The sequence below is a fragment of the Phoenix dactylifera genome, chromosome 12 (assembly GCF_051530095.1).
Source record: "Phoenix dactylifera cultivar Ajwa chromosome 12, Ajwa_hap1_PhDact_Kaust_v1.1, whole genome shotgun sequence".
In the NCBI taxonomy this organism is placed as follows: Eukaryota; Viridiplantae; Streptophyta; class Magnoliopsida; order Arecales; family Arecaceae; genus Phoenix; species Phoenix dactylifera.
Window position 1 is genome coordinate 13,293,454 of NC_143201.1, and position 14,230 is coordinate 13,307,683.

General features: G+C 39.8%; 1 protein-coding gene across 1 annotated transcript; it reads left to right on the plus strand.

The window, feature by feature from the left end:
* Positions 1-1,500: 1,500 nt before the first annotated feature.
* LOC103723088 (trihelix transcription factor ASR3-like) lies at positions 1,501-11,870 on the plus strand. Its single transcript, XM_039129920.3, has 3 exons — positions 1,501-2,403; positions 2,577-2,618; positions 11,308-11,870. Exons 1-3 carry the CDS (start codon positions 1,725-1,727, stop codon positions 11,592-11,594), a joined length of 1,008 nt encoding a protein of 335 aa, XP_038985848.1. The 5' UTR covers positions 1,501-1,724; the 3' UTR covers positions 11,595-11,870.
* The last annotated feature ends 2,360 nt before the right edge of the window (positions 11,871-14,230 follow it).

Consider the following 14,230-nt stretch of genomic DNA (forward strand, 5'->3'; position numbering starts at 1 on the left):
CTCTCCATGGTGTCCTCGTAATAAAATAAAAATCTATAGCATGATAATTAATTGTATTCTAATAATATTGATTATTTAATATTAGTATAATGTTATAATATATTACGATAATAGTAATATTATCATGATATTATAATTAACATTATTATGTTATTATTGATATTATCATATATAATATTAATATTACTATAATAATTATAATTACATATATAAATTCTATGTAATAATCATTTATTATTAAAATGCGTAAGATAAATAATATTTCCAGCATTGAATTATTTAAATTCATATAATTACTATAGTAATTATTGTTATACTACTCCAATGATAGGGTACTGGCAATATTATTTTTCTATTATAAAAAAATATAATAAACATTATACTAAATAGAAATCAAGAGCAATTCACTACTTGTTAGGGTGAGAACCTTAGTAACTAAATTCGGGGTAATCTCTTTTGATATCAATTAACCATATAGCTGTAATTGTATTTGCATTTTTCATCGCATATAACAAAATAAGGCTCCTTTCTAGAACCGCAATTTCAACAGCAGGCAATTTAATTGTAGTATGTAATTGAATTACATGCTATCAAATTATAAGCAACCAAATGACCCCTTAGCTTGCTTATCTTTTTTAGAAGTAACTTTCTGTTTGAAAGCTTGACCTTAATTTTTTTATTTTTTTAAATTTTTTAGATTTTCAATAGATTTTGATTTATAATACACACACACACACACACACTTCAGATATATTGATTGTATGATGTGCTTCAAAATATATATTGAATAGCTGTGCCACCTCCTTCTATCCAACTAGGAAATGATATATCAGCTTAAAGTTCCATTGATTTTTTGACAAGACAATTATATCAATCGTTCCACTTTATTATCCCTCTCTTAGATATCCCTATAGAGAATTTTATGTGAGTAGTAATTAGTCATCTACATATCTCTCTTGTACAAATCTCCATTTGGCAAGTATCCTTCGAATTCCAACCATTATTCTCTTTTGATAAAGTTAATCACAACATCAACAATGAGAAAATAAGTAATGTTGTTCACCTTCATCTATGCACAAACGAACAATTCTCCTGCCATATGCGCACACGAACAATTCTCCTGCAATATGATTAATTATAGAGCTGCCAAGTCAGTGATTATGGTCCCAGTAATTTTTTAAAATGGATGATCCTATGCGTTTTCGAAAGCAAATAAATATTTTTTCTCAAAGAACATGAAAGATAGATGCAGAGCCAATATAAAACTTTCAATTGGAGCCATTTAATCACCATCTTCATCTACATAGGGGTTTATGTTGGTGTTTTATTAATTCAAAAAGGAAAACCAATATCCCCTCTACCTTCCTTTAATTAATAGCAAATATGGATTTAGAAGACTCTTTATACCATAGGATCCTAATCAATGTATTCCTAAAATCATTTGATCACCCTATGGTGTAGAAATATATAATTATTAAAACAATACCCAATATTGTTTACCCATATAAGGATAATAGTTAAAGACATAAAAGACTAGATTAAATAGCCCCTAATATAAGGACCATCCGCTTTTTGGCCTTTTCCATTTTATCTCTATCCTCCCTCTCTTTTCTCTCCACCCTTCCCTTCTAAAATATCAGCCCTTTTGAAGGGAAGGGGGCGGCCACGTGTCCGTTAAGTCGCCGTCAACTCCTCACGTGCGCCTGCCGTCTCTAACTTCCAACATGGCAAGCGCCGTCAGCACCGCTGTCGCCAACGGCCACGAGGAAACGGGCGGCGGCGGCGGAGGGGGCGGCGCCAGCCCCGCCGCTGCCCGGCCGCACCGCCAGCCGCGGTGGAAGCGGCACGAGATCCTGGTGCTGATACAGGGGAAGCGGGTGGTGGAGGGGCGGGGGCGGCGCCGGGCCCACCGGACGGCGGCGGTGTCGGTGGTGGAGCCGAAGTGGGCGGCGGTCTCGTGGTACTGCCGGCGGCACGGAGTGGACCGGGGGGCGGTGCAGTGCCGGAAGCGGTGGAGCAACCTGGCATGCGACTTCAAGAAGATACGGACATGGGAGAAGGGGCCGGGGGCGGCCAAGGGGGGGTCGTTCTGGGCGATGAGAAACGACCGCCGGCGAGAGCGGCAGCTGCCGGGGTTCTTTGACCGGGGGGTGTACGAGATCCTCGACGGGGCGGCTGAGGTGGAGGCGGTGTCGGCAGCGGCGGCGGAGGAGGAAGGGAAGAAGACGCTAGCAGCGGCGGAAGGCGAGGAGGAGGAGGACGAAGAGGAGGAGGAGGAGGCCATCTTTGACAGTGGCCGGACGGCGGCGGAGGATGGGTTGTTCTCTGATTTCGAGCAGGAGGCGGCGGCGGCGGACGAGGAGGAGGTGAGGCCACGGGCGATGATGGTGGTGCCAATTTCAGGTAATTTGGGATCAATTGAATTAAAGTTCTCAGCTTGGAGTGGCCAAGAAAAATGGGTGCTTCAGATTGAAATGATTGTTTGGATGATGAATGAGAGTTTTTTTTTTCCTTTTTTTTGCAGATTATTTGTGTATTTGTTGATTCTGAATTGAGTTCTTTGGCTTTGGATGCAGAGAGGAAGTATGAACCATTACCACCGGAGTCTTCCGATCCAGGTATTACTTTGCTCTCGATTAAGTTATTAGTTTCAGAAAATTTGATACCATAAATTTGGCTTGAATTGCTTAAAAACATTGTATGAGTTATTGGTTGTTGTTTGGTGTCATCATTGCTTAATTTCTCCTTTTGATTTTCAGTTTTCTTCTTCCTCTGCCTCATATGTTGATGTTAGCCACTGTTAACTCAAATTTTTTCATGTATACTGCATATCTGAAACTCGAGTGTCCGTGAAGCTCTTCATCTCTTTGTGCTGCAAGACTCCACCATACCAGTATATACTGCCCCATATCAGGCATATTATACCATACTAAAATGGTACCAAAGCTTAGTATAAGGAGCATACCAAGTTTCGGTACACCAAATGGATCTCCATACTGATTGTATTGATGCTATACCAGCATGGTATCAGTATTGGATCTACTACCAACATGGTGAATTTTGATTCTACAATATTTACTCTTGCTGCATCTTAGGTCCTGTATTGGATATGCGGTGCTCCAGTAAATTATAAAAGGATAGTTAAGTCTTCTTCTAATGTCATGCACCAAACTTGGAGTATAACAGACATCACATACCTGTAAGGTAGATCGTACAAGCATGCAAGGCTATTGAACAAATCATAATAATCTCAAAGATATGATAATAATTTTTTTTTCAATCCTTGAAAATTGGTTTAACCAAGATCCAATCAAATCATTCTCATAATCAAATATATCAAAGTAATATAAGATATAATATTCTAACCAATCATTATTATTCAAATCGAATAAAATGTTCCAACTAAACCGAACTATTCTAACTAAACTAAACTAGAAATCTAAATAATCATGAATATCTTCATAAGATTTAGCACACTCTTTCAAGTCTTAAGCAATCATGATTTAGGATCTGAAAAAAAAATAAAAAAATAATAAGCTACACCAACCCAGTAAGTAATGTTATATATCAAAGTGGGGTCTAAGCATGCTAAACAAATAATTAATCAAATAGCGTGATACAAACTAGGAATAGATCAAACTCGAGTAATATATATTTTTTCAAAATTTATTTATTTTTTTAGACTGATACAAAATCCAATATTAGGCTATGGTTATGTAATCAAGTGGCATAGGTCAGATAGCAGATACAAGGTATACCAAGTAACAGATAACAGATACCACTATTCTAATCACTGGTGGTTTGATGTCGAAACCAGTTTCTCAAATTATAAGTCGACAGAGCCAACGAATAATCTACATTAGTAGGGCCAGATCATAGCCCTACTGAGAATGTATATATAAAATAAATTTCATAATTTATCTAGTCATATTTTTTAAATTTCATCATAAAAGAGTATTAAAATATATATTATATTTTAAAATAATTATTGTCATAATAATAACATGCCCGACCCGTTTAATGAAATATAAAACAGAGATCACAATCAAATTTAACAAACTAATTACAATTTTACCAAAGGTCAGAAAATATACTTTGAAGTGTTAGATTACTTATCGCTTCTCGCTTCAAAATTCTATTTCAGTTAGATGGGCCAGGTGTATTTATTTTAATATCATTAAAATATAATTAATTTTATCACTATCTTAGAAGCCAAATAAAGTTAAATATTAAAATACTATTATAGATATGACTTCATGCCTAAATTAGGAAGAAGAAAAGGCAAGGTCAATCGGGCGGCGGTGCCCAACGACCTGGGTCGGTTCGATCAAGGTGAACTCAACCAGTCAAGATCAGATATGATTTAAGTAACTCAACGAAGATTAACAGTGGCCGAGTTCCAAAGAGATTAGACAAGGGCAGAGGTAATGGGCTGGCTTACTGCCCGAGTACCGAGGCGATTTAGGGTCTCCATCTTAGGGTCAACTTGAATCCAAGCAAAGAAAGTGAGGGCTTTGAACTAAGATCTCTGGTCTTGCTTAGAGAGAGAAAAAGAGAGAAGAGAGAGAAACATTAAAAAAAATAAGAAGAAAGGAAGAAGAAAAGAAGAGAAACGAAAAGAAGGAAAAGAAGAAAAAGAAAGAGGAAGAGGGAGAGAATGAGGGCCACAGTCAGGTGGCCACGGTGGTTCGATAGCCAGAAGACCCGATGATAAAGGAGCAATCGACGGTGGTGACAAGGTGGTTGGCGACTGAAATAGGAAGAAACAAGCTATCTTATGACAATGCTAGCCATATTTGAAACAAACTCCAGATGCTCGTCTATAAATTTTGGTCTTATGAACATCGCCACGTGCTTCGCACTTAGGCTTATCCTGCTGCATACTTTTTTCATGAGATTTTTGCTTTCCCGAATGCCAAGACTTAACATGAGATTTTGCAGACTCACTAGAATTCTGTCCACTAAGAGTATTAGAATCTCTGCCCTTCTTCCTTTGCTTTACTACTTTAGTATCTTGATTTTTTCTCTAGATAATCTCCATATTTTTGGCTCTATCTACCAAATTATCATAGTTAGTTAGGTGTATTGCAGCCAAACCCTAGCATATACATGGCTTCCACCCTTCTTCAAACCTCCTCATCCTGCATACTCGAAGGGCGAACTATACAAGCATGCAAGGCTACTGAACAAATCATAATAATCCCAAAATTTTGATAATAATTGTTTTCAATCCTTAAAAATTGGTTTAATCAAAATCCATTCAAATCATTCTCATAATCAAATATATCAAACTAACAGAAGTCAAAATATTCTAATCAATTATTATTATTCAAATCTATTAAAATGTTCAAACTAAACTGAACTAGTCTAACTAAACTAAACTAGAAATCTAAATAATCATAAATATCTTTAGAAGATCTAGCTGACTCTCCCAAATTTCGAGCAATTATGATTTAGGATCTGAAAAAAATAAATAAATAATGAGCTATACCAACCTAGTAAGCAACATAATACATCAAAGTGGGGTCTAAGCATGTCAAATAAATAATTAATCAAATAGCATGATAATAACTGAGAATAGATCAAATTTTGAATAATACACATATTTCTTTTAAAATTTATTTATTTATTTAACCGATACAAAATTCAGACATGGCCACACAATCCAGTGGCATGGGTTAGATAACAGATACAAGATGCACCAAGTGCTAGATAACATATACCACTATGCTAATCACTGGTGGCTCGGTATCAAAATTAGTTTTTTAGGTTACAAGTCAATAGGGCTAATGAATAATTTCTATTAACGGGTTCAGATTATAGCCGTGCTGAGATATATAAATAAATAAATTTTATAATTTATCCAGTTGTATTTTTCAAATTTTATCATACAAGAGTACTAAAATATATATCATATTTTAAAATAATTATTATGATAATAATAACATGCCTAACTCATTTAATCAATTATAGAATAGATATCACAATTAAATTTAGTAAACTAACTATAATTTTAATAAAGGTTAGAAAACATACTTTGAAATGTTAGGTTACTTACATATTCTCACTTCAAAATCCCACTTTAGTTTGACGAGTCGGGTTCTCCTATTTTAATATCATTAAATATAATTAATTTTATCATTATTTTAGAAGCCAAGTAAAGTTAAATGTTAAAATACTATTGGGGATACAACCTCATGCCTAAATGAGGAAGAAGGAAAGACATGGTCAATTAGGTGCTAGTACCCAAATGTTTGGGTCGGTCCAATCAAGGTGAACTCAATCGATCAAAATCAAACATGATTTAAGTAACTCAACGAAGATCAATAGTGGCCAAATTCTGAAAGAATCCGGCAAGGGTCCAGGTAACGGGCTAGCCTATCGTTCGGGTACCAAGGTAGTTCAAGACCTCCACTCTTGTTCAACTTGGATCCAAGCAAAGGGAGTAAGAGCTTTGAACTAAGTTTCTTAGGTCTTGCTTAGAGGGAGAAAGAGAGAGAAAGAAGAGACTGAAGCAATACATAAAAATAAGAAGAAGAAAGGAAGAAGAAAAATGGAGGAAAGAAAGGAGGAGGAAGAAGAAGAAGAAGAAGAAAGAGGAAGAGGGAAAGGGAGAAGATGGATTGTCGCCTTTAATTTTTGAGGGCTGCAACGCCGAGCTGGGGGACGATGTTGACTTCATAACCAAGTCTCCACTCTCAGCAAAGATCATGGAGGAACCTCTCTAGCCTCAATTCAAGATATTGTAGCTGGAGACCTATGATGGAACTTCTGTTCTCATGGATCACTTGAAGATTTTCAAGGCTCTCATGATGCTCTAAGGGGCCACAAATGTGGTGCCCTGCCGAGCTTTTCTAGCTACTCTTGGAAAGCAACTTAGTTATGGTACACTGGACTTTAGCTGAACTCGATCAACTCCATTGAGCAGTTCAGTCAGTTGTTCATGGCACACTTCATCAATAATCACAGACAGAGGAAAGGCTCGAAGAGTCTATTTGCTATTATGCTCGAGAGTCCTCACGGAGAGTCTACTACTCGAAGAGTCTATTTCTAGCTATTATGCTCGAGAGTCCTCACGGAGAGTCTACTACTCGAAGAGTCTATTTCTAGTTGTTTCAATGCGGTGGCTTTGAAAGTCCACGATTTGAATTACTCACTCACAATGTCCACGTTGTAGCACGAACTAAAGATTTTTTAGTTCCTCTTTTCCCTTAAGAAGAAGCTTTCAAGAAAATTTTTTGAGCTTCTTGCCCAAGCTGAGAAGTACATAAACACAAAAGAAGCTACGATAGATTGGCGAGAGTTCGCCCGAAATAAGCCCAGCAAGAAAAAGAATAAACAAGCTCGAGGGGCAAAAGAAAAGCTCAAAAGGAAGCCAAGAAGGGATGACCAAAGTCCCCGCCATTCAAGGAGTCCACCTTAGCATTTTGAGAGGTACACACCTCTCAACACCTCTCGAGCATAGATCTTAATGGAGGTAGAGAACCGATGCTATGTGAAATGGCCTCAGGAGATGAAGCAAGGTGCTAAGAAGGATAAGGACAAATTTTGCAAGTTCTACCGAGACTTTGGCTATGACATTGAAGACTACTTGCAGCTTAAAAATGAGATTGAGGCCCTCATCCAACAAGGGTACCTCAGTCGCTTTGTTGACAACCTGTGGGACTAGAATGATGCTGATCAGAAGTGGCGTGCAATCGAGTAGGAGATTAACAATTAGCCTACAGTGGGAGTCATCAACACTATCTCTGGCAGTCTAGTAGTTGGTGGAAGATCTTGTTCGCGCAAAGGAGTTACGTGCATGCTGACCAAATAGGAAGCTCGGATCCAAAGAGGTAGAGGATGGGAAAAGTGATTTCCTTCTCAAATCCCAACATTGAAGACATGCAGACATGATAACATTGTTGTAGTTGCCTTAACCATTGCTAACTATGATGTAAAACACATTTTAGTGGATAATGGAAGCTCAGCAGATATATTATTTTTTGAGATCTTTTGCAAGATGAACTTGCCTATTGACTAACTAAATAAGGTAAACTTTCCTCTAATTGGGTTATTGGGAGACCCAATCTCTATGGGGGGAGCTATCTCTCTCCTAATCACGGTTGGTTGAACTTCGAGGCAAATGACTATGATGCTAGACTTCTTGAATGTAAAATTTCTCTTGGCGTACAACACTGATGGGGGCCGAAATAGATCGTCCTACCCACAACAAGAGGGCCACCCAATTTCAGCCCAATAGACACCAACGCCAACTAGAGGGAACTTCGGTCCGGCCCAGAATTGGCCAGACCTTGGACTCCTTCGACCTCGGATATTCGCTGACTCGCTCGACCAAGTTTGGGGTGCCTCCTGTATTCGCTGACTCGTCCGATCAAGTTCGGGGTGCCTTCTACGATCGCCGACTCGTCTCAACCAAGCTTGGGGCGCTTCCTATATTCGCCGACATGTCCAACCAAGTACGGGGCGCCTTCTACGATCGCACTTGCCCCAACCAAGCTCGAGGCGCCTTCTGTATTTGTCGACTCGTCCGACCAAGTTCGGAACATCTTCTACGGTCGCTGACTCGCCCTGACTAAGCTCGGGGTGTCTCCTGTATTTGCCAACTCGCTCCAACCAAGCTCAGGGCACTCTCTCCAATGATATGCCTCGACCTTTGAGCTCGAGGCGCTCCGCCGAGCACATCTTGGAACCCAGGATGCTAGACTAATTCAGCACCCGTCAGGTCGTCCTCACCAAATGCATGATGTGACCTTTCAACGAGCTCGGTCCTGCCAACGGCCGCACCTATATGCGTACCTACGCCCTCCTGCGTGGCCGTACATAGCAACTCCACCATGCCATGCTTTGCTTGCTAGCCTATGATAGCCAAGGACAACACCATGCTACTCCGACTATACCCTGCTACGACTGTCAACACCTTACTATTTTCAAGAACGGATGATACCGCATGCCACTAGCAAGCTATAGTGCGCCATCCGACTGAGGGCCATCCCCTCTCATGATGAGGACGGGCAAAACCTCTGCCACCTGGGTCTCTCTACTGGGACTATAAATAGCCCCGTCAGGTAACACTTAAGGAACTTTTGGCTGGACCAACCGAGTTCCACACCAACTTGATCGTCGGAGGGCCCTCACTGAAAACACCGGTGAGACTTTGTGCAGGTACACCGCCGACCGTGGGAGGTGGCTCTCACCCTCTTCCTCCACACTCCAGCGGTTCCTCCGACTCCTCCGGCATGGTCACCCTTGGGCTAGATTTGAACCACAACAAACACCATTTTGGGTCGGCTCAGACTGAACACCCTTCATGGCATAGTGTCCACCTACCACCTGCTTATAAGGTTTCCAACCGGACAAGGTGAGGGAGAAGTCTGAGGTGACCCAGCCGGCAATGGCTCGATAGTGCTATGTGGCGACTTTTGGAGGGAACAAGCCAATAGAAGCGCTCCACATAGAAGGTCTCGATGTTTGGGATAAGTAGAAGTAGAAGCATCGAAAACCAGTCGAGGAACTCCTCTAAACCCCCCCCCCCCCCCCTCAATAAAGCAGATCTGAGCAGGATAGTACGGGTCAGAGTCAATCTCGATGAAGTTACCAAGGCTTAGCTAGTGGACTTCCTCCAAGACAATGTTGACATCTTCGCCAAGCCAGCTTCTGACATACTAGGTATAAGCTCAGATGTGAATGTTCATAGATTAAGCAATTGATCCAGCATACAAGCCTGTTCGCCCGAAGAAGAGGAGCTTTTCCCTAGAGAGGCAACACACCATCAATAAAGAGGTGAACATGCTCCTTAAAGTAGGCTTCATTTGAGAAGTTGTCTACCCCGACTGGATAGCAAATGTCGTCCTCGTGAAAAAGGCCAACAATAAATGGTGAGTGTGTATTGACTTCACTGACCTTAACAAGGCCTATCCAAATGACAACTTCCTATTGCCGAGGATTGACCAGCTGGTGGATGCGACATTGGGTCATTTGATGTCGAACTTTATGAATACATTTTCGGGCTACAACTAAATTCAAATGACATCCCAGGATGAGGAGAAAACCTTCTTCATCACCGATAAAGGACTCGGACTATTACAAGGTCATGCTATTTGGACTAAAGAATGGGGCAAAATCGGTCGTCGAAGAGGATAGTTTTGATCCCGTTGAGGTTCGATTAGGAGAGCGTTGCGCCATAGGCGTGTCATTTGATGATCACTTTGCTGTCTACCTTATCACTTTGCCCAACCAAATAAAAAAAATAGGAGAAAAAAAAAGAGTAGAGTATCGAACCGAGATAGGGCATCAGGAAGGCCTATTGGAAGCTTAAGGTGAGGAAAGTCTTGCAGAGGGATGGAAGGACAAATGCTAGCTAGTGGCGACATGAGGAAGAACTTTGGCCAAGAACAAATGACAGAAATGACTTTGGAGATGAAATGCTTGCCCACTCTCAACCTCTCTCCAGATGACTGGCTGCAGAAACCCCAAAATGGAGACAAAGCATCGGTCACCAGCATTATATAGAATCTTGGGTAGCCCAGGTTGACACGATTATTTGAGGGCTCAGTTCGATCTCCACCATGTGTCCACCAGGCATTCAATTCCGAACCGTCACTTTAATTCCACCGACAAAGCATCCAATCGTCGCCCTTGAATCCTGCCATTGATGATACTGTTTTGGGAAGTGTAGACACCAGCATACAATCATAAATTCATTCTCCAGTAGATTTTTGAAGTTGACAAGATAGCCCTTGTTGATTGGCTCTATCGCCTTGGCTGGTTGGTTATGAATACTGTTCTTTATCTTGAGGAGCTTCAGCACATTTGATGATTGACCTCATATCATCTGTAACTTGAACTATTTATTTGTCATAAGACTTCATTTTCCCTTTATTTCCAATATGTGTTTATAGAAACAGAAGTTAAACAAGTATATAGTAAGGTGTGTAGAAAGTTCTTTATGTATTGATGAAAACTCATTCCCATACTATGATCATGTTTTAGTGATCCCTGCGAAGTTTATAAAATCACAAGTGGTACACCTCACATAATATTTAATGTGCTTTTCTCTTATTGCGATCTGGCATTCCTTCTTATTTTTCCTTCGAATGAAAACTAGGTTTTAGGCTATTTGTAACTTGAGGCATTGACACTAAGCATAACTACATAATGAGTTCCTAATACACTGCATGGTGACTTCTAGTGCCCCTAAACAAGCTGCAAGCACAGATATGCTGATGATAATATCGAGTTACCCATTCCCAGAGCACTGTCAATTTGTTACCTTTCATGGATGCATGATTAGTTCTTATACTGCAGGTATGCTGAATGATAAGCAGCCAACTGAGAACAAAGACAAGGGTTCGCCACCAAGAGAAGGACAGAAGCGGAAGCGGACACCAGAGGAAGGAGAAGGAGACACTAGTCTCCAAAACCAACTGATTGAAGTTTTAGAGCGAAACTGCAAGATGCTGGCAGCCCAACTCGAAGCTCAAAACATCAACTGTCAACTGGATAGAGAGCAAAGGAAGGACCAAGCTGATAGCCTGCTTGGTGTTCTGAACAAACTGGTGGATGCTCTCGGAAGAATCGCAGATAAACTATAGGCGGACCCAAGAATGAGGATGCAAGGAAGCCACTGGAAGATATTGTATGGATAGATGAAGCTGTAACCCATGAAAGCAGTCAGTAAATTATAGAGAAAATAGAGTTTGACAGCAACCCATTTTGTCAGCTGGTTTTAGATTGCATAGTTTTGTAGTGCTAGGGATTGATGGTGAATAAGTTGTGCTTACATGGAATGTTGTGTAAGCTGGATTTGTAGAGATATCGGAAACAATTTTAATTGGTTAATAAAGGAATATTTTTTGTTTTGATGTTCAGTAGTAAGTTGATTACCATTTTCCTTTTTTAGTATATTTTGTTCAAGATTCTTTCAAGAAAAACAATGTTTTCTTTTTTTTTTCTTTTTTTTTTGTTGACTATATTCTTAATAGCCAATTTCTGCATCCTGGAGATAAATCTGAACTGTGTCATGGGCATGAAGAACCTCCTTATGCTGAGCCTGTCCAGACCTTGTGGAGGCTCCTCATGCATTGTTCAATAGTTCAACCTTATGCAGTTTTTGTCACAACTTAGGTCCTCATCCAAAAATGTAAGCTAGAAGGTATTATATGGAATTCTTAGTTTCATTAAGTACCCAAGATCTATCCAGTATATAGTTGATGTGGGACTAAATGCACGCCCGTATGGGTCTTCATACTCCCTTTTTTAAACTCTAGTATCTTTGCCAAGTTAAAGGTCCAAATCTTTTCAAATTCAATTTAAAATGTCATGATTAGCTTGTGATTAATTTCAATGGACCATGCTACAGTGTCTTCTAGTCTATAAAGGCTATGGATCAGGTCTACTCTGATATCATTTGTCAAAACGCAGGACCTTACTTAAAAATGTTAGCTGAAAATTGTTATTTAAGTTTCTTGATCCAATATAAATATCCAAGATCTACCTAGTATATAGTTAATACGAGACTAAACACATGATTACGTAGGTCCTCACAGTTTCCACTTCTTTTTCTTAGGTCTTTAAGGCATGCTCTTAACATTGAGGCTCCGTGGACTTGTAGAGAGCACCCAAAAGTGTTAAATGGCGGCAAAGAAGTGGAGAGGGAATCGTTTTCACCAGGTTTCCTTCTAAACTTGAACCAATTAATCTGTTTTAAGAGAATTCTTGCCATAGGCCAAATGCTAAACTCTTCTGAAGTCTTACAAATTCTCAATATATTTTCATAATGTGAAAGTCTTCTTTGGCTTCTTTTGAATTTTATTTTTTCTTGCCTTGGCTATAACCTCTTGTCCAATAACCTTGCTCAGATACATCTGTGCTTTGCATGACTAAGTGTGAAACTGTTGGTCTAAGATATGTGGCTAAATAATAAAGCACTAAAGGCAAACTAATAAATCATCCAAGGATTTAAACTGCAAGGCAGAATTGTGCACAAACTTGTATTAAAATAATGCAATGATCGAGCATATGTTTCCTTGGCAAATCTTGTTGTTTAATGGTTCCAGGAATCAGATTATCTTAGCAAGATTTCACCTTGAGGTATGCAGAACTTTTTAATTTTTTTGAAGATGACCAGAAACTATTTAATTTTCGAGCGCTCTTCAAGTTTTCTTGTGAGAAACTGGCGGCATGCCTGTGCAATCATTGCCGATCCACCATTTTCCTCATCTTGATTTCTGAGGGAAGGAAGAGTGGGTTCCAAAGTGTAGACCAAGTATAGGGTGTGGGCCGGAGTACTAGAGGTACAAATTGAGTATCAAGATGTGCGCCAATCCCCAAAGGGACTATCGAGGTGCACTTAGTGGAGCCAAACCTAAGAAGAGTAGATGGCCAACAGTTACTGCTACCCAGAACATGGAGGAGTACTGGGGGTATTACCCACAATATAAGAGTAGTGGGAGGAATGGTAACTACTATGCATAGTAATAGTAGCCTACATGGTGCAACCAGTTAGGATAGGAGTGAGAACTGAAGAGTGATACTTGCCCCAATAGTTAAAAGGATCCACTTATAAGTATTAGCTATAATGGGAATCAAGGCCTCTGCTTTTCAGCACTTAAAAAATCAGAATCTTGTATTTTCGATTTATTTGAATGATAGTTTAATTGCAACTTAATCTTCCAACTTAAGATAAAGGTAATGCTGAAGTTTGTGCTAGGGAATCGGGGTCCGAGAGTAAAGGTGATAAGATAATAGCCCACCAATGAATGCGAATGAGCAAGGTCAAGTCAACTATTGACCTATAAAACCTTAGACCGACTATCGAATCCAAGCTGGGCTTTCAGTATGGTAACCCAAGGCCAATGTACGGAGAAATAATGTCGGCCTAAGAGTTGGAGACAGGGGCATGTCGCTGCTCCAACCACCAATTAAGTTGATGGATTCCTGGAGATCACCAAAGTACCTGCAATGGAATATTAGGGTCTTTGTTCATGATATTGCATGCCACCACATAAAGAAGCATGCAAAAGGTATAAAACGAACTATACCTACCCATGATGATGATTCTGATGATGTTAATTGAGTTTCTGAAAATGCTAAGGCCGTGAAATCACATGATCCTCCTAGTATTACTACTCATAATTGCTTTAGTCTATGCATTATTCAGGAGGATCACCAGACTCAATATGGACACTTTAGCCACTACGAGTATTTAGGAGGACCATCAAACTCGATA